At 33.6% G+C, this 19,442-nt stretch overlaps 1 protein-coding gene across 1 annotated transcript; it reads right to left on the bottom strand.

Annotated features, from left to right (window-relative positions):
* Positions 1-890: 890 nt before the first annotated feature.
* LOC115885021 (glyceraldehyde-3-phosphate dehydrogenase-like) lies at positions 891-19,206 on the bottom strand. Its single transcript, XM_030903764.1, has 6 exons — positions 18,712-19,206; positions 17,516-17,698; positions 8,104-8,185; positions 6,857-7,027; positions 5,207-5,380; positions 891-1,126 (listed from the first exon to the last, which is right to left on the bottom strand). The coding sequence occupies exons 1-6, from the start codon at positions 18,964-18,966 to the stop codon at positions 939-941; spliced, it is 1,053 nt and encodes a 350-aa protein (XP_030759624.1). The 5' UTR covers positions 18,967-19,206; the 3' UTR covers positions 891-938.
* Positions 19,207-19,442: the final 236 nt, after the last annotated feature.

Raw genomic sequence — 19,442 nt, 5'->3', positions numbered from 1 at the left:
ATCATTTAGGCTGCTGCCTAGGATTATAAGATCGAAGTATTATAGTAGTAGGCTAGGAAACAAAAATAAGTAAATTGGTTACGTACGTCAAAAAATCAAAACGTACACTTTAGTTTCATTTTCATGTCATTTAAGTAGATACAGCCGGCGTCCATTCTTAGTTGTCCACCCGGTACGTTTTTAGTGAGATAAATTATATTTAATTAATAAATGAATAAACAAATACAATATGAGCGAAAAAAAACGGCTATGAAATGAAGATCGCTGTCATTTTATATTATATGAGGAATGTCATCCATGTTCATTTTCAAGCCAACTGTACGGCGTTTTTTTTCGATCATTCGGTATTAAATGAATTATATTAGTAAAACTCTTTTAAATACAATCTTCAAATTTTATTATTTGTCCTTTCTTGGCTTATACAGCCAAGAACCAAACCCAAATATATGAATCAAATTGCGTCTGTCCACAAACAAAACAAAATACTTCTATAAATAATGTATTAGGGGATTTTGCAAATAATTCGTTATTCCTTTCAAGTACACTATCTTAAATCTTATAGCTCACAGACAGTTAAAAAATAGTATAGCGGCATTTTAGATTCATAATTTAAAAAAAAACTATTCCATTATAAATACGCAATTGATTTACGGAAAATACAGCCATATGGTTCATTAAAAAGAGTATCGTAGTATGTGTAGAAATCAAAATTTTCAAAATTAAAATTTTAGTTTATATGGATCTCTGAAGTTCTAGACAGAAGCAGCGTGTTTATCGTGAAAATTTTTAATTATTTTACAGGGTAAAGTCACTACTTCTTTTATTTAGTTACTACACATTACGCATATACATTTAGTTTATATGCATTACGCCTATACTAAACAAATATAAATTTTAAAAATATAATTTATTTTTTGCTTTTCTTTTAATAATTAATATTAATTACATTTTGGCTGTTTTTTTTCGGCACATGCCGCCTCTTGATCTTTTTCATGTATGAATGCCAAAAATTCGGCCAAGCGACTTGCATACCCGTACTCGTTATCATACCATGAAATTAGTTTTACAAAGTTCTCGTTCAGTTGAATACTTGCTGTAGCATCATAAATCGACGAACAGCTACACCCTGCAAAATAATATGAAACAATGAAAATACTTACTACTAATACCACAGATGATTTAAACTTTTGAAACTGAACAGTGACAAACTGATATGAAAACACTTATCCAAAATATAGAGAAGCTACAGCAAAAGTCAAAATATACAGGGTCTCCCAGGCAGAGCGTGCATTAGAAGTATCTGGCAAACTACAATATCTAGATTGGAGATTCTTTGCACTTGATTGTTTCACAACGAGATCTATCGATTATAAAAATTTTCAATATGGCGGCACATTGACAACAACTTTCTTATTCCAAATGAGTGCCCCCATTCTTTATTACATACTTAAATTGTCTGTAAAATTCTATGAATATTGATGTTAAACACTCTATACATATCATTAACCGTTTTTGAGAAAAAAAATTATAGTTTTTTTGGTCTATAAAATTTTTGGACGAAAAAATCTGCGTGTCGAAAAAATTTGTTCAGCCTAAAAGTCAAAGGAATTGATCGTTACTGAGTTGATGGGTTTTAGTGCTGTTCGACTATACTCTGTTCTTTTTCTCAGGTAAGATTTCGACAGACCATAATAGAAGAAAAGCAGATGACGTCCATACCAATCCATGATATCAATCTATTTATTTTACTATAGTCTGTCCAACGAGGAGATCCTTGACAGTGATAGATGTGTCTGTCATTTTAATTTCAAAGTAGTTTATTTTATTTTACAAAGAAATAAGTTGGTACAACTGGAACGCATAGCAGGAAATTAATATATGTATTTAAAATTTGACTGACAAGTAACTTCAAAATATTGTATAAAAAACTGTATAAAACTGAAAAAATGTAATCCAGTTATTTTATTTAATAAAAAACGCTATGTGTTAATACAAAACAAACAAAAACAAGACAGCACATACCAGAAAATATAAAAAAGAACTATTTCTTACTTTCAAGCTTTATGAAACTTCCCGCATTTATGATTATATAACTTATGTACCAATACAAATTTGTAATATTCCGCAGGAATAAATAAAACAACATAAATAAACCAAACTATTTTATTAATAATAACACTAACCAAATTTTATACCTCACAGATTGATTAATTAACTTTAATCTTAATTTTTTTAAACCAGTACCTACATTTTGACATTATTTTTCTGCAGTACTAAAATCCATTATTTACCTATCGTGTGATGTCGATATTTTACAGCTGCTCCAGTTTTTAGTATGTGTTTAGTATGGTCCTTCTACCATATTCGAGATGCATTATCTAAGACGAGATGGTATACGAACTTTATTGATAGTAACTTTATTGGTGTATCTGTATAAGACTTTCTGCCTGGGCAGCGAGTATTAACCATAAACTGTGCTCTGGGTTCTACAGTTAATTTTCACTCGATTTTTCCTCCACTTGACTTCAAAAGACACAAAACACACGTAATAACACGAATCAAAATGCATCATCTTCCAAAACGCGGGGTATTTGACAAAAGTTGTCACAAAATTATAACCTATAATTTGGCAAGACTTTGACAAATGTCAAAAATCTAAAGGCGAGTTCATACGTATCGGCGTCCGTTTGTCGTTCATCGTTCCGTCAAACAAATAAAATTGAAATACGATGAATTAAACCAATAAAACTGGTTAAAAACAACAAGTGACGACGCATGACGAATTTATATTTAAACCCATCCATAGTTAACTTAAAAATTATTAGAAACCTTTTTTAGTAAAATAAATAGATTGGTATGGGACGTCATCTGCTTTTCTTCTGTTAGCGTCTGTCGAAATCTTACCTGAGAAAAAAAAACAGAGTATAAAAAAGCTTCTAATATTTTTTAAGTTATCTATGGATGGGTTTAAATATACTCGTAAATCCGTCATGCGCCATCTCTTATTATTTTTAACCAGCTTTAATGGTTTATTTCAAAAATGACAGATCATATTTCAATTTTATTGGTTTGACGGAACGATGAACGACAAACGGACGCCGATGCGTATGAACTCGCCTTTAGTTTTTTGAGGCTTGTCAAAGTCTTGCCAAATTATAGGTTATAATTTTGTGTCAAATTATGTCAAATACCCTGCGTTTTGGAAGATGATGCATTTTGATTCGTGTTATTACGTGTGCTTTGTGTCTTTTGAAGTCAAGTGGAGGAAAAATCGAGAGAAAATTAACTGTAGCCCCAGAGCACACTTTATAGTTAATGCTCTTTATAGTTAATACTCTTTATAGTTAATACTACTGTTTTTAAAATACATTCACCGGCACGAAAAATGGGCACCTTAAAACTTTGATGTATTTTAAAGGTTAATATATTTTATTTTAATGGGCCGATTTTGATGATTTTTTTAAGCAGTGTGTTGCCAAATTATTTGACTTCTTAGTATATTTTTCTAAATTAAAAATGAAACTCCCCATCTGTTAATTATACGAGGAAAAACAAAATGTTGATATTTTTGATGAAAGTTTGAAACACCCTGTGAAATATGTTAAAACAGCAAGAAATTTAAAAATTATTTTATCATCTAGATACGTCCTTTCTCGATGGTTTGTTTTTTGGTTCATCTCATTAGCTTTATTTTTGTTGGAAATATTCGGTTTTAAAGAAGGCACTAACATTTTTTGTAATTTTTACATTAAGACCATGCCTTTGCTTTTGGGCCTAGTCAACACATCTAGTAAGTTCTGGTCCCGAAGCAGGCCTTCTTGACATAAGATTTGCTTCATTTAATCATCTTCTTGTAGTCCGTTAGTTAATATGTACGGTTCTTAAGTGCAATTCATTATCAATTTCAAAAGTTGGCAAACAGCGGTTTCTTAGCGATAAACTTACAATAAATCGATCGTCTCGATTAAAAGTTCTCATACGAAGGTTCCTGGACGTCTATATTGACGTCCTCATGGACGTGGTCATAATTCAAAGACCATTTTAATATACTCTATGGTATTAAGGTATTTTTGGAACCAGAATTTTATAGCAAATTCACTAAACTCGAATAAATAAATGATATATATTTGACTCACCCTGTATATCTATAAAAATATTTTTGAAATGTAAACTACTATTAAACATATATTTTGTAAAAGGTTTGGAGTGAAAATCTCAAATAGGAATCCTGTTACAGAGCTTTTCCGGAAAACGGAGCCATCTTGTTTCTATGCATTGTGTGTGTTTATTTAAATACTAAAGTGAAAGCAACGAATTTAAATAAACTTTGTAATATATCTTATTAACAATACAATGCAAAAAGCTTTATAAAAATTCGTTCACAGTAAATGAATTCCGAGGTTTGTATCCAATTGTATCTCATAAGGGCTTAAAGCACTATTAGGTAAGTGTTATTGTTATTATTAATAAAATAGTTTATTTTATTTATGTTGTTTTATTTATTCCTGTGGAATATAACAAATTTGTATTTGTACATACATAACTTATATTAATAAATATAATAATAAATGCGGGAAGTTTATACAGCTTGAAAGTCAGAAATAGTTTTTTTTTATACTTTTATGGTATGTGGATTTTCGTTCTTGTTTGTTTTATATTAGCACATACCGTTTTTTTTTAATAAAATAACTCTATTAGATTTTTTCAGTTTTATACAGTTTTTTCACAATATTTTGAAGTAATCACTTGTCACTCAAATTTTAAATATATTAATTTCCTGCTATGCGTTCCACCTGTACCAACTTATTTCTTTGTAAAATAAAATAAACTACTTTGAAATTAAAATGACAGACAGACACATCTATCACTTTCAAAGATCTTGTCATTGGACAGACTATATCGGATTAGATGGCTATTTCCTTTTTTTGATAGTTCCTATCTGAGGACAGAAAATAGAGATGGACTACTAAAATTACACAGTAGTGCCCAGGAGGCATTAAAAAGGCCAAGGAGATGCCCTAATCTAAGACCAGAATACGAAATTACAAAACCAGCCGAAATAAACTGGTATCAAAGAGAGTAACAACGAAACACATGTATGCATATCAAGGATGCAAGATGCAAAGGATACAATAATGGGAGAACAAAGCTATTTTTCGAATAAGATGATAGTGATAATAAAAAGATTAAGAAAATACGCATTTACCAATAAAATCTGTTGATACGACTTTTTCTTCGGTATAACAGAGAATTCCACTGAGAGAGTATTTAGAAGCATTTTTTATTTCTTCGTTTATCTCGCTTAATTTAGCAGCTTTGCATATTCTGGCCGTCAAATCAACTACTGACACAGTAGGCGTTGGAACTCGAAATGCCATTCCTGCAATTAAAATTAAAAAACATGGTATAATATTAAGTACATTGTTATTGTAAAATGGGACTGTTATAACTAGATAATAGATAAATTAAATTGGGTCTTGAAATTGTCCATCTGCCCAATAATAATTAAGTATAAATATATAAAATTCGGACATAAGATAACGCTGTAATGCCTCCGGCTTTTAAATAAAATAATAGTTTATCATTGTTTAAAAATGTTAAAAATGCGTGATTGCTTAACAATAATATATGCGTAAAATTGAATGTCACTCCTAAAATTAATGAAGAAATAAGTGATCGAACCTCTGTAGAAAATATTCATATCTATAAAATACTAAACTAAGTTTTTTTTTTCTGAAAATATATGTAGTTAATACTCTCTAATAATGATTGATAAAATATAAGTAATAACGAGAACTGAATTTACCAACTTATAATGAGATAGTCCAATAATAGGGACATCGCGTTATCGCGGCTATAAACCCGGGCATAGAAAAATACCGTATGATCGAAAAAAAACGGCGTCCAGTTGGCTGGGAAATGACGATCGATGACATTTCTCATATAAAATGACAGCGATCTTCATTTCGTAGTCATCGCTGACGTCGTTTTTTTCGATCATACGGTATATTTATGAGTAAATTGGCCAACAAAAAAAAATGCTGTAAATTATAGTTAAGTTCAAAAGTTAGCCGCTAGAGAAAAAAGTTATATAGGATCCTATATCTCCTACGCGAAGCAAACGGCTCCAGTGCAAGCTCTCCATCGGGTTCTATTTTTGGCAGTTATTTTTGCTGCCTTCCATGTTGACCCTACTTGTTGAAACTCGTCCAGTATGGAACGTTGAATAACGACGTGGAAATAAAAACCAAAATAGAACAGGACATATATGCATTTTTAAAAATTAAAAACATTTTCCAGAACTCCAGAATGGACCTTGAGTTGAGAATTAGGCTCTTTAGGGGTTATGTTTGGTCAATTTTATTATACGGAGCAGAAACATGAACACACAAGGTTCATGAGATGAATCGAAGAATATTTAAGATTCCATGGACAGCCCATATCACAAATACCGAAGTTTACAACAGAATAGGCAGAGAAAGAAAACTGCTCAATATAATAAAGATAAGAAAAACGTCGTATTTAGGGCATATATTGAGAAACGAAAAATATCACATCTAACTACTAAGAGTTAAGGGAAAAATTGAAGAAAAAAGTAGTCTCGGCAGGAAGAAACTATGTGGTTGAGAAACATCAGAAATTGAACTCACCTTACTTTTGAAGAACTCATAGGAAAAGCCGAAAGTCGTGAAGATTTTGCGTGAAGATGTGATCGCCAACCTCCACAAAAGAGACGGCATGTAAAGAAGAAGAACAAGTAAGAACCCGCCTTTAGTTACAATATACGATGGCAACAGTGGATTGTCACGACACTAATCCATAACGCATTGTCATTTAATGATGATATCTTAATTACCTGTTAATTTCCCATTAAGATCTGGTATCACTTTACCAATTGCCTTGGCTACCCCTGTAGACGCCGGGATAATATTCGAAATAGCCGCTCTACTATCTCGCCACGAGTTGATCGAAAACCCATCCAAAATATGTTGGTTCTCAGTGGCCGAATGCACCGTAGTCATAAGACCTAATACAAACAGTATATCAGTACGCATTGAAAATTCAGTTTTATTTAACATTCTAATCTTGTATTTATCTAAAAGAATAAGATGTTACGAATAATAATAAAATAAAATTTATATTATATGGATAGTTCATAATTAAAAACTATATGTATTGGGAAACACACAGAATACTGGTTGAATATTTTCTTTTTCATTTCTATCTGTCTCCCTTTATTAACTCCTATTTTCATCAAACCTTCTTTTCTATGAGCCCCAATAGATCTTTGTAACCGTAGTGGTGGATCTTCAGTGATCTCCAACTGGACATCCGCTCCTTTCGAAACAATAACAACAATAAAACAAACAATTAAAAATGGGCTAATGAAACTATTGAAAGTCTTGACATTATACAGAATGAGTCTTAAATAAGTGCAAATATTTTCAGGGCTGGTAGATCTCGATAAAAGAAACATATTTTCTCTTTGCCGTTTTTCAAATTAATCCAAAAAAGCAGAGTTTTAAAAAAAATTGAGTCACCGGATTTTTTCTGTATTTGCATCCCTGTTAATTCCGTAACCGTTAACGTGGGAAAATTTGCGGTGAATAGGCATTTCTAAAAAGTTTTATAAAACATATAGTAAAATTTAAAAGAAAATACACGATTTTCAACAACTCTTTTTGCGAAAAAAACCTCATAGACGTGTTCAGGGAGGTTGAAATATACCACCCCTAAAAATATTTGCACTTATTTAAGACTCACCCTGTATAGAAGAAGTCTCAAATAAAAAGTTTATGAAACTCAAATAGACACATTCAGAGAAGATCAATAGAAGGACAAAAAGATTTAACATACTAAAAATACTATCCTGCTGTACACGTATGGTTGGTTCTGAAATCAAATTTGAAAATCCCTTCTGAACACAGTCTAGTGGTGTGAATGGTAAATGGCCTACATATAAAAATCCTATCATAATCCTACTTATAAATAAAATATTAAAATTTACTAGTTTTTAAATTATAAAATAAGTTTAGTTTAATTGCCATAACAGAAAAAATATGTATTAATAAAAAGTAGCAGATAAAAAATAAAATTATTTACCTTCTCGTATACCAAATTTGTCATGAACTACTTTCGCAAGCGGTGCTAAACAGTTTGTAGTACAGGACGCCATCGAAACTACCTTGATAAAAATGTAATTAGTATTAAAATCAAAATTAGACCATATGATAAAAAAAACGGCGTCAGACGTTTCGGCTTCTGGCGACCATCATCAACTTAATTTTTTTAAATACGGACCTGATTTTTTTTTCAATTTAATTAAATCACTCTTAAAACACTATATACAGGGTGTCCCAGGCTGAGCGTGCATTAGAAGTTTCTAGAGAACTACAGCATCTAGCTTGGAAATTTTTTGAACATCATAGTTTCACAAAGAGATCTATCGATTAAAAATATTTTCAATATGGCGGCACTTCCGGAAATGCAGGAAGTTGACAGCAACTTTCTTATCTTAATTTTTTATTATATACTTAAATTCTCTGTAAAATTCTATAAATATTGATGTTAAACAGTCTATATCTAACATTAACCATTTTTGAGATAAAAAATTATTTAAAATTTTTGGACGAAAAAAACTACCTGTCAAAAAAATTTGTATAGCCTAAAAGTCATATTTAGTGATTACCACAGCCACTGTGACATAAAGAGAAGACATGTGACTATCTACTTCAAAATTTAAATTGTTCAAATGTCATATAATAATGGCGGTAGCCGTCATGGAATTGAGCGATTAAGAAATTATCATAAATCATTTTTTTCAAATGGAAACCTACTTTTTTTATTTCACTAGTGAAACGGTTTTTCAATTCGTTACTTTTTAACTATACATGTTCCTATACCTAAAATAAATCGTTTTTAAGTTATTTAAGATTGAGTTAGAAAACGTATATTTTACTTGATTTTATCTAGCTTCCTTTGGCATTAAGTGTCAAACGGTCAAACAATTTATTTATTCTGTCAGAAAATGAATTATTTGAATTTCCTATATCATAAATACTGTCTGCCTTAAGAGTTTAAAAAGTGTATTTATAAAAATATATCTCGTATTTTCGTTCTTTAGTGATATCTAAAGTTAATATTATTAATAATATTCGGTATGATGGAAAAAAAAAGCTGCGCAAAGTTGGCTCGAAAATGATATTGCTTTTTGAACAAAGCGTCACAATATGGCATGGCCAGATCTATTGTTTTACATCACTTGACGTTTAAAGTCATTAGGTTACTGGTTAAAATCAAGAAAAATATACGCTTTAAAACTAAATCTTAAATAACTCAAAAACGATTTATTTTAGGTATAGGAACATGTATAGTTAAAAAGTAACAAACTGAAAAGCCTTTTCACTAGTGAAATAAAAAAAGTGTGTTTCCATTTGAAAAAAATGATATATGATAATTTTTTAATCGCTCAATTCTATGACAGCTGCGGCCATTATTATATGACATTCGAACAATTTAATTTTTGAATTACATAGCTACATGTTTTCTCTTTATGGCAAAGTGGCTGTGGTAATCACTAAATTTGACGTTCAGGCTATACACATATTTTTGACAGGCAGTTTTTTTCGTTCAAAAATTTTAAATACTTTTTTTCTCAAAAACGGTTAATGTTAGATATAGTGTTTAATATCAAAATTCATAAAATTTTACAGAGAATTTAAGTACATAATATAAAATGGGGGTACCCATTTAAAATAAGAAAGTTATTGTCAACTTCCGGTATTTCCGGAAGTGCCGCCATATTGAAAATATTTTTAGTCGATAGATCTCGTTGTGAAAGTATGATGTTCAAAAAATCTCCGAGCTAGATGTTGTAGTTCTTTAGAAACTTCTAATGCACGCTCAGCCTGGGACACCCTGTATAGTCACTTTGATATTTGCCGACGTTTCGTACAGAAAATTCCATCACCAGAATGTTTTACACAAAAAAAATGCAATACGGCATTTTATTGAGCATCAAATTGCGCAACTTTGCCTCCATTTAACCGATCCTGTATCTCTTACGGTTTCCGAAATCCCAATGATGAGCGTCGAATTCGAGCCACCCTGTACTTTTAGCGTTTAGAATGAAATTTTAAGGGTAAAAATTACTATAAATCCGGCATATTTTAAAGCTAAAAAAAGTGTCAATAAATTCATCAGAGACGTGCATACGGGTTATCACTGGAATATTTTTCTAAAAAAAGCATGTACGTCACTGACTTTTTATTCTCTTGTTAGCGAAATAGTGTAAGCAGTTTAATGCCGATTAAATGTTGTCTCTTGATATTTTGTCGATTTCGGCCTCCTTGATAAGATAAACGCAATTTTAATAATTTGTCTTGATCCAAGTCTAATAGCAACTTTTAAAAAAATAATATCATTAACTTACGAAAGTTTTAAATAAGTACGCATTGATTCCTCATAAAAAAATTTGAAAAAAAAATCCTATAAACATGGATATGAAAATACATAGTTTTAGAGTTACAGGATGTTAAGACTTTTTAAAATTTGTTTTTTTGTAATTAACTGAAATACCATTAGTTTTTTATTTGAAATTGCTGTAGGTTGGACTAATAGTAATAATAACTAACAGTAATAATATTTAATAATAAGTTAGGTAAAATATATAATACATATATTAATTTCTTTTTTTTATATTTTAATTTTATTAATTGTGCTTAATAAAATTGCATTTATCTCACCAAGAAGGCCGAATTCGACAAAATATCAAGAGCTAACTTTTAAATGGCATTAAACGGTCTATACAATTTTGATATCAAAAGAAAAAAGTTAGTGGCGCAAATGATTTTTTTTGAAAAATATTCCACTGATAACCCATATGCACGTCCCTGATAAATTTATCGACACTTTTTTAGCATTAAAATATGTAGCACTTATAGTAACTTTTACCCTCAAAATTTCATTCGAATCACTAAAAGTACTTGGAAGAAAATTATAATAAATCGAAAGAAACTTTAACACCCTCTAGCTACGAAACAAAGCAGAATCGGACCTATGTTGATATGAAAAATATATCTTATTTTTACATGAGGAATCTCCTCACGAGAGATGGTACATGTTTTTTGAAACACCCTGTATAATCTAATGCTATAGTGATTCAAAATTATTCTGAACTCTCCACAAACGCGTTTTGTGGAGAGAATTTTTTATACAAGACCATAAAATGGGTATTTAATCGTCGACCCCGCGATTTCATCGCTCGTGAGTTAATTTCGGGAGGCGATAATGCAATTTTATCGTCGTGTATAAAACAATTTTTTTTCCATAGCGAGTTACGTTTTAAAAAATATTCAGAAATTATTATATCAAGGAATTTATTACGAGTAGAAAAAATATTGTGCTGGGTTGGCGTTGGTTTCTATGTAATTTGACAAATAAATAAAGCTATCTCTTTAGTTGTCAGTTTTGAGTCAATATTTTTTTAATTCTCTTTCGTGTCTAGGGAATGCAATACCGCAAATGCTGGATTCCGCAAATGCGGGATCCCTCTGAGATTCCGCGGGATCGAAGTTGCGGGATTTATCGTGCGGGATCCGCGGGATTGACACATTACTACTGGGTAACCGAATCGATCTCGATCAAGGTCAAATCCCTTATGATCCCTTCATTCCGGACCGATGAGTCGACGCTCGGAACCCGGGGGCCCGTTTAAAGGCTGATTCATGGTACACCGTGACGGGCCGGGGCCGTGCGACGGTGAAGGCACGGCCAAACATTGTCAAATGTTATTTATACCTATGCATTCATGCTAAGCCGAGCACGGGCCGAGCTTCGCCGGAACCCGTCCGTGCCCCGTCCGAGAAATGTCGGTGTACATTTTTCCTCGGATCCGCTACGGTCCGGCCCCGTTGCGGCAAACATAAATGAGTCGCCCGGGCTAAATACTTCGTTCGTCTACGGGCCTATAGCGACTGTTTTCTAGCAGTGTTGCCGCACCCAACTTTTAGCGCGTACCACATTATAAACTAAAAATGTACCACTTTGGTACAATTTTTTAAAGCACAACAAAATACATCTGCAAATGACTTTAACCGGTTTGGTCGCTGTGAATTTCTTCATAAATTCCTACATAAAAAAACTTCCTGGAGAAAGACACAAATCGAGACGAAAAACATGAAATAGAAATTCAGAAAATCCAATTATAAGTATGTATAGGTTGAAGAAATCTAAGTAATTCTAATACTACACACAATACTTGGAAAACTTAAATTTTATTAAAAAAAAACGCAAATATAGAAGCATGTTAGAAAAAGTAAATTTTCAAGTTTTTTCTTTGGGTTATTTAATATAGGCAACGCTATGGACATTACAACGTTTATAATACGTCGTTAATTAATGCGGATTATCTCCGAATGGTATCGGTAAGCGCGTTTAATGCAATATCAACGACAATAATTATTAAATATCTATTCATTTTCGGTGCGCGTGGGAAATCATTATTGTACCAAATTATCCTGGATTTGAAAATGTAGTACCACTGTACCAAATAGAATTAAAAGTATCAAATTTGGTACAAATGTACCACTGCGGCAACACTGTTTTCTAGAATATAATCGGCACGGACATGATCCCCGTTGTCCACTCGGTGTAGCATATATTGAAGGCCCGGACGTGGCTCGGTGTCTACTTTACGGAACGTGCCCGGCTCGGGTACGGCCCGGTGTACCATGAATCAGCCTTAACTAGTACTTGTGGACAATTTCGTCAAATAAACTGCCGGACATAATTATCGGGACAAGCAAAATTTTAGGATAAATTTAAAGTTGAATATCTCTTGAATTAAAAAAGATTTTGGGATGCGGTTTGGACCAGGTTTTAGATGCATCTATTGTGATTAAGATGCTATGTGGTTTTCGAAAATATATTTAGCGAATTCTCGTATACAGGGTGTTTTATAAGAGAGTGAAAATTTGATGAAGAATCTTTTTTACCGCAAATTTACGAGTTTTAAAAAATCGAAATTTTTACCAAGTACGACTAATCTGTATTGAAATTAGAAAAAACAATTTGATCGGTTTTTTATTTTTTTTTGTTTAAGGAAAATTGACTTTTTTTCGAAAAATATGCATTTTTAGTCATATGTATGGTCCTAAGTGGTACAAAAAGAAAAAAAGCTTTATACATTCTGCAAATGCCAAAAAATTATTGATATAGAGTGTATCTAAAAGCAGATAACTAACACAATTTAAAAAAAAACTTCAACAACAGAATAATATTTTCATTTATAAAATAAGTAGATAAATTATAATAAAATTTAAGTTTATTCAATATAAAATATATTTTTTGAACACCCTGTATAAATCGGTCCAAATTTCTGTACAGCTAGTTTAAGATACACGCTATATCAATGTATTGTGGGCCTATGCAAAATGTACAATGCCTTTTTAAGGGTGTGTAAGGGGTATTGAAGCGATACATATAGCCTAGCTTACCCAAAAGTCAACCTCACCTTCACGTGGTGCACCCTGTTTTCACAAACGAGGCTCTGACGTCCGAGTATAGCCGGTATAACGCTATACAACCCTTAGACCTACCATCGTTCTGGGGAAGAGAAGAAGTAGACTACTCCTACCCGGCCGAGAACGTAGCACAAGGGAACTATCGTCTCAGTCCTCACTGTGCCATAGTTATCCCGTGCTACAGTTGCAGCCAAACTGTGCGGCAGCGTAACCGTCACAGTTTAACCCTTTTACGCATCTAACACTCATCAAAGATGGAACATTCGAGTGGGACAAAATCATCGTCCGGAAGTAAAATACCCCCTCGATGGGATCTCCGGGAGGGGGTGCCTACTCGAGCGTATCATCGGAGAATTAAGCAGCGTCAATGTTTCACGTTTGCGGCGTGGAACGTCCGCACTCTCCTGGACAGGACAAACTCTAATCGACCAGAAAGAAGAACTGCTCTGGTCTCACAGGAACTCCACCGGCTAAGTATAGATGTTGCCGCTCTTAGCGAAACTCGCTTTGCAGATGAAGGTAGTCTCACTGAGGAGCATTACACCTTCTTTTGGAAGGGTCGCCCTGCCACACACAGTAGAATTCATGGCGTAGGCATTGCTGTCAAAAACGAAATCGCCACCAGTTTAACAGAAGTGCCCATTGGAGTCTCCGAACGTCTCATGACTCTAAGGTACTCCATATCAGATAAAACCTACGTCAATATCATTAGTGCCTACGCTCCACCCTAGCCGCTAAGGTTGAGGAAAAGGATAAATTTTACCAAGATCTACAAAATGTTCTCCAACGAATTCCAAAGCAGGAGCGAATCATCTTGCTAAGTGACTTTAATGCACGTGTCGGTAATCAGCAAGAAATATGGCCAGACGTATTGGGAACACATGGAATGGGAAACGTAAATATCAATGGTGAACGCTTGCTAACAACATGCACAGATTACAACCTTTGCATCGCCAATACATGGTTCAAGCTGAAAGACAAGTTTAAAGGTACCTGGAAACATCCCAGATCAGGCCACTGGCATCAATTAGACCACGTCATCGTTCGAAGGAAGCATCTGAAAGATGTCAGACTTACAAAAGCCAGAATAGATGCCGAATGTGGTACTGACCACCGACTTATAGTTTCGAAAATGAAACTTCAATTAAAACCCAAACATCCACACTGCAAAAAGCAAAACAATATGACCAGATTAAACGTACGGAGTCTAACGAACAACGACACCGCCAACGCCCTCCGGGAACCCATCAGAGAAGCACTTCCACCGATAACCTCAATCTCCGAAGCTGAACAAGGCTGGACACAATTGAGGGATGCGATTTATAATACCAGCGAAGAAATACTGGGAAAATCCAACAAAAAGAAACAACCAGACTGGTTTAACGAAAATCAACCACATATACAGGCTTTGTTGGAAGAAAAGCATAGAGCACATCAAGCAGTCACTGCAAATCCACACAATTCAAGGCTGGTGGACAACTTTAAAGCAGCCAACAACACGCTTCGAAGAAACCTGCGCCAACTAAAGAATAACTGGTGGTCACAAAAAGCAAATCAGATTCAAGAATACGCCGCGCATCACGACTATCGTAAATTCTTCGAGGCTGTAAAAGAAGTATACGGCCCAACTAAGAACGTAAGCTGCCCAATCAAGGCACAAAACGGGGAACTTCTAAAAGAGGAAGAGGAAATCAGAAATCGCTGGAAAGAGCATTACAGCCATATCCTTAACCAAGACAATATCCCCAATATGGAAGCACTAAACACAATACCTCAGTATAACAGCATTGATGTATTAGATATCCCAATAACGGAACAGGAAATAAGGGCCTCCATAAAACAACTTAAAAACAACAAATCGGCTGGCTGTGACGCGATTCCAGCGGAAATCTATAAGTGTGCAAGCAAAGAACTTATTGGTCATCTTAAGGCTCTCTTCGATGTCATATGGGAAAGCGGAGAGGTACCTCAGGACTTTCGCAACGCGACTATAGTAAATATATTTAAGAACAAAGGAAGTGCATCAGATTGCGGAAACTACCGAGGAATTTCACTACTGGTTATCGGAGGTAAAGTTCTCGCAAAAATTATGTCAAACCGCCTGCACCCACATATAGAAAAAATCCTCCCAGAATCACAAATGGGCTTTCGCACCAACCGCGGTACCGTTGATTCCATATTTTCCGTCCGCCAACTACAGGAAAAAGTAAAGGAACAGCAGAGTAAACTTTATGTTGCATTCATCGACCTAACGAAAGCCTTCGACTCTGTAAACAGAGATGCACTTTGGGCAATTATGCAAAAGTTCGGAATGCCCAACAAATTTCTTAGTGTGTATAAAAGCCTCCATAACAACAACAAGTCGAGAGTGTCACATCATGGATCACTGAGCGATCCCTTCCTGACAAATACAGGAGTTAGGCAGGGATGTGTTCTAGCTCCTCTCCTATTCAACATATTCATGGCAGTGCTCTCTATTATAGTGGACAGCAAACTGCAGGAGAGAGGAATGGATATTAGATACAGGTATGACGGCGGTCTGTTCAATATAAAAATACTCAGGGCAAAAATACGTATAAAATTCATCACAGAACTCCAATACACTGATGACTGCGCTCTAGTTGCAAATACGTTACAACAATTACAGGAAATGCTGAACACATATACCTCGGCATACGAGACTTTGGGCCTTAAACTGAACATCGATAAAACAAAAATCATGTGCACTCCCGCGGAAAATCATAACAGCGCTATAAAAATCGGAGAAGAACTATTGGAATATGTATCGGAATTTAATTACCTCGGCAGTTTGATTTCGGAAAAGGCAAATATCGACTCTGAAATTCAGCACAGAATCAGCAGCGCCTCAAGAGCATTCTGGAAATTAAAAGACAGGGTTTTCTACAATCATGACTTGAGCACAAAAACGAAACTTGCAGTGTATCGAGCAGTAATAATCCCCACCATGTTATATGGAAGCGAAACCTGGGTGCCGTACCGCCGGCACACGAGCGCATTAAACAAGTTGCAACAGGGACACCTTAGACAACTTTTAAGAATCAAATGGTACCACCATGTCTCAAACGTATCAGTCCTTAAAAAAGCAAGCTGCGAGAGCGCTGAAGTCATGATTACTAAATCTCGCTTAAGATGGGCTGGCCACGTATGCAGGATGCAAGAAAACCGCCTACCGAAATCTCTTCTTTACGGTGAACTTGTAGAGGGTAAGAGGAAACCGGGTGGACAACTTAAAAGATACAAGGATGTTGTTCATGAAAACTTAAAGAGGATAAGTATGCAGCATCAGTGGGAGGAAGCAGCGCACAATAGAACGCAATGGAGGAGAATTGTAAATTCAGTTAATAACGACAACCAAAAACTGAAGAGGCAGCAAAGTAATGAGATTTTTGAATGTCCGGAGTGCGGAAGAGAGATAACATCACGTATCGGGCTTTTCAGTCACAGAAAAGCTCATGACAGGAAACGCCTTGCGTAACCATCTTTTGATGCGTGTCAAATACTCGTCAGCGAGTAATGGCAGTAGCAATGCCTTTTGTACCATTTAGGACCAAATGTATGATTATTGTTCAGTCCCGCAATTTTGCGGATCCGCGGGATTGATTGCTTTAATCCCGCGGATTTGCGGGATTGAGATTTTGGTGCGGGATTGCATTCCCTATTCGTGTCTATTGCTGAATTGGAGCCAGAAATGGCTCAAAACGAAATAAGTAAATTACCAACAGATATTCAGGCTGAGGCGACAAAAGCCACATCCAAACTACTTCCATTTAAATCCCGAATAACTTATGAAAAGGAATACAAAAATTTTCAAAAATGGAAACAATTGAAAATCGTGCGAGAAGAAATAAAGTTTTTAACTTATCCTTGCTGTTAAAGTACTATTTTATCTATTATTTTTGATAGATATAAGGCAATTTTAACAGTTGCTATGGAAAAAATATTATTAGTCTTAAATTTAAAACCATACTCACTTTATCTTTTGGGTTATAGCTGGTGTTGTTGACACCTAAGACATACATGGGGGCATCGGAGGAAGACGCGGATATTACAACTTTTTTAACTGATCCCTTAAGAAAAGATTTCGCGTTTTCTACAGTTGTATATCTACCACTACATTCTGCTACATATTCAACGCCTGCTTTGTCCCAAGGAATCTAAAATAAAAAAGTAGACTTAGTCATATATATATATATCATCCGCAGACAGTCGCACAAGGGCAGAACTTTGTTTTGTTAATAGTTTAATATCAGATTATTTATATACAGGGTGTCCCACAAATAAGTGCAAGTATTTTAACTGGTATATAGTTCAACCCCAGAAACACGCCTATGAGGTTTTTTTCGCGAAAAAATTTTTTTTGAAAATTCGAAATTTTTTGAAAAAATTTTTGAAAATTTTTTTAGTTTTTAGTTAAAAAAACATAATTTCGTGATAATATGGCAACATAGGTATTAGATTAAATTTACAAGAAAGAAAATCCAGAAAAGATCCAGTGGTTCTCAAATTATCAATTATTAATCAATTAAAATGTGCATCTGATTCTCCTAAAATATACAGGGCCGTTTAAATTAAACAAATTGTTTAGTTAAACAATTGCCGTTTAAAGCTAGTAATTATTTAAAATAAAATTTTAGACACTCTGTATGAGGTATTATTTTTATTATTGCAACACAATAACTGATCAATAAATAAACTTCAGTAAATATTTAATATTAAAAACTTTGGTATCCTTGGACCTTGTTTATAAAGGCCTTGGAGAAATGAAGCCTTAAAATTTTTACTGCAATTTTACAAAATTGAAAATATTTCAAAAACGGTAAGATTTAAGAATGATAAACCTTAATCAAATTTACCTTTATTTTAATCGTAGAAACTAAAAATGTAAAAATATACAGGTTGTTCCGTTTAAAAAAATATAACTTTGATATTTTTTATTTATTTGGGACACTCTGTATATAAAGTAAAAATATTTTTAAATTGTAGCTCTAACTTCAACTTCAACGAACCCAAAACTTACAATTGTAAAAATCTAATCGTTTACAATAGCTACAATACTCCGTGTCGTATGTGCTGAACAACCCTGTATAGTTACTATATTTTACATTTCGTTTCTAAAAATCTATGAACCCTTGAAGACAAAATGAAAAAAATGTCTTATTTTACTTACATTTTTAGCATCAGTTTCTTTAAATATTGGTATTTTTATTTTGTTAACTATCAAATGCTTTTCATCATAACACACTTCGCCATAAAATCTACCATGCGTAGAATCGTGTTTAAATATATATGCTATATACTCAGCAGAATCGGATTCAGGATTGTTGATGCCACTAGGTACAACTTTGTCAGGAACTCGTTGAATCATTGCTCGCAATAATAACCTTCCTGTTCTTCCAAAGCCGTTAATACCTACTTTAGCCATATTAAAAATAAAATTTAAACCTTTAAAACATTTACTCAAAATTAAAATAAGGGGGACATAACTACACTTTATTGTCAAATTTTGACTCAATAAGTGTCAACATTTGTCTTTTTGATATGTTTAGTGATGAAGAGTGATGGATTATTTTCCTTTATTATTCAAATTAGAGCGATAATTAAAGTCATCAATTAGAGATCTATAATAACTAGAAATATGAATTTTTGGCGCATGGTGTCGCACTTCTGGCTTACTTCTATTTCAGTTGACAAATACCATACAATCCAATCTATGGTTCTGGTAAACTTTAGGTACCTCGAAATTTCACACTTTACTTTGTTTTCTTAGGAAGATTACTGTAAATAGAGCATATTAAGACAAAAAAATTGTTCGATACCATACAGTTTTCTTTTTGAGCATTTGGGTTGCTTTGTTTAGCTTTTTTTGTGGAGGGTGTTAAGCTGTAGTTTTTATATTTT

Source organism: Sitophilus oryzae, unplaced genomic scaffold (genome assembly GCF_002938485.1).
Source record: "Sitophilus oryzae breed Bouriz unplaced genomic scaffold, Soryzae_2.0 scaffold_359_pilon_pilon, whole genome shotgun sequence".
NCBI classification, from domain to species: Eukaryota; Metazoa; Arthropoda; class Insecta; order Coleoptera; family Curculionidae; genus Sitophilus; species Sitophilus oryzae.
The sequence above is the reverse complement of the archived record's forward strand: the minus strand, read 5'-3'. Positions and strand labels throughout refer to the sequence as shown.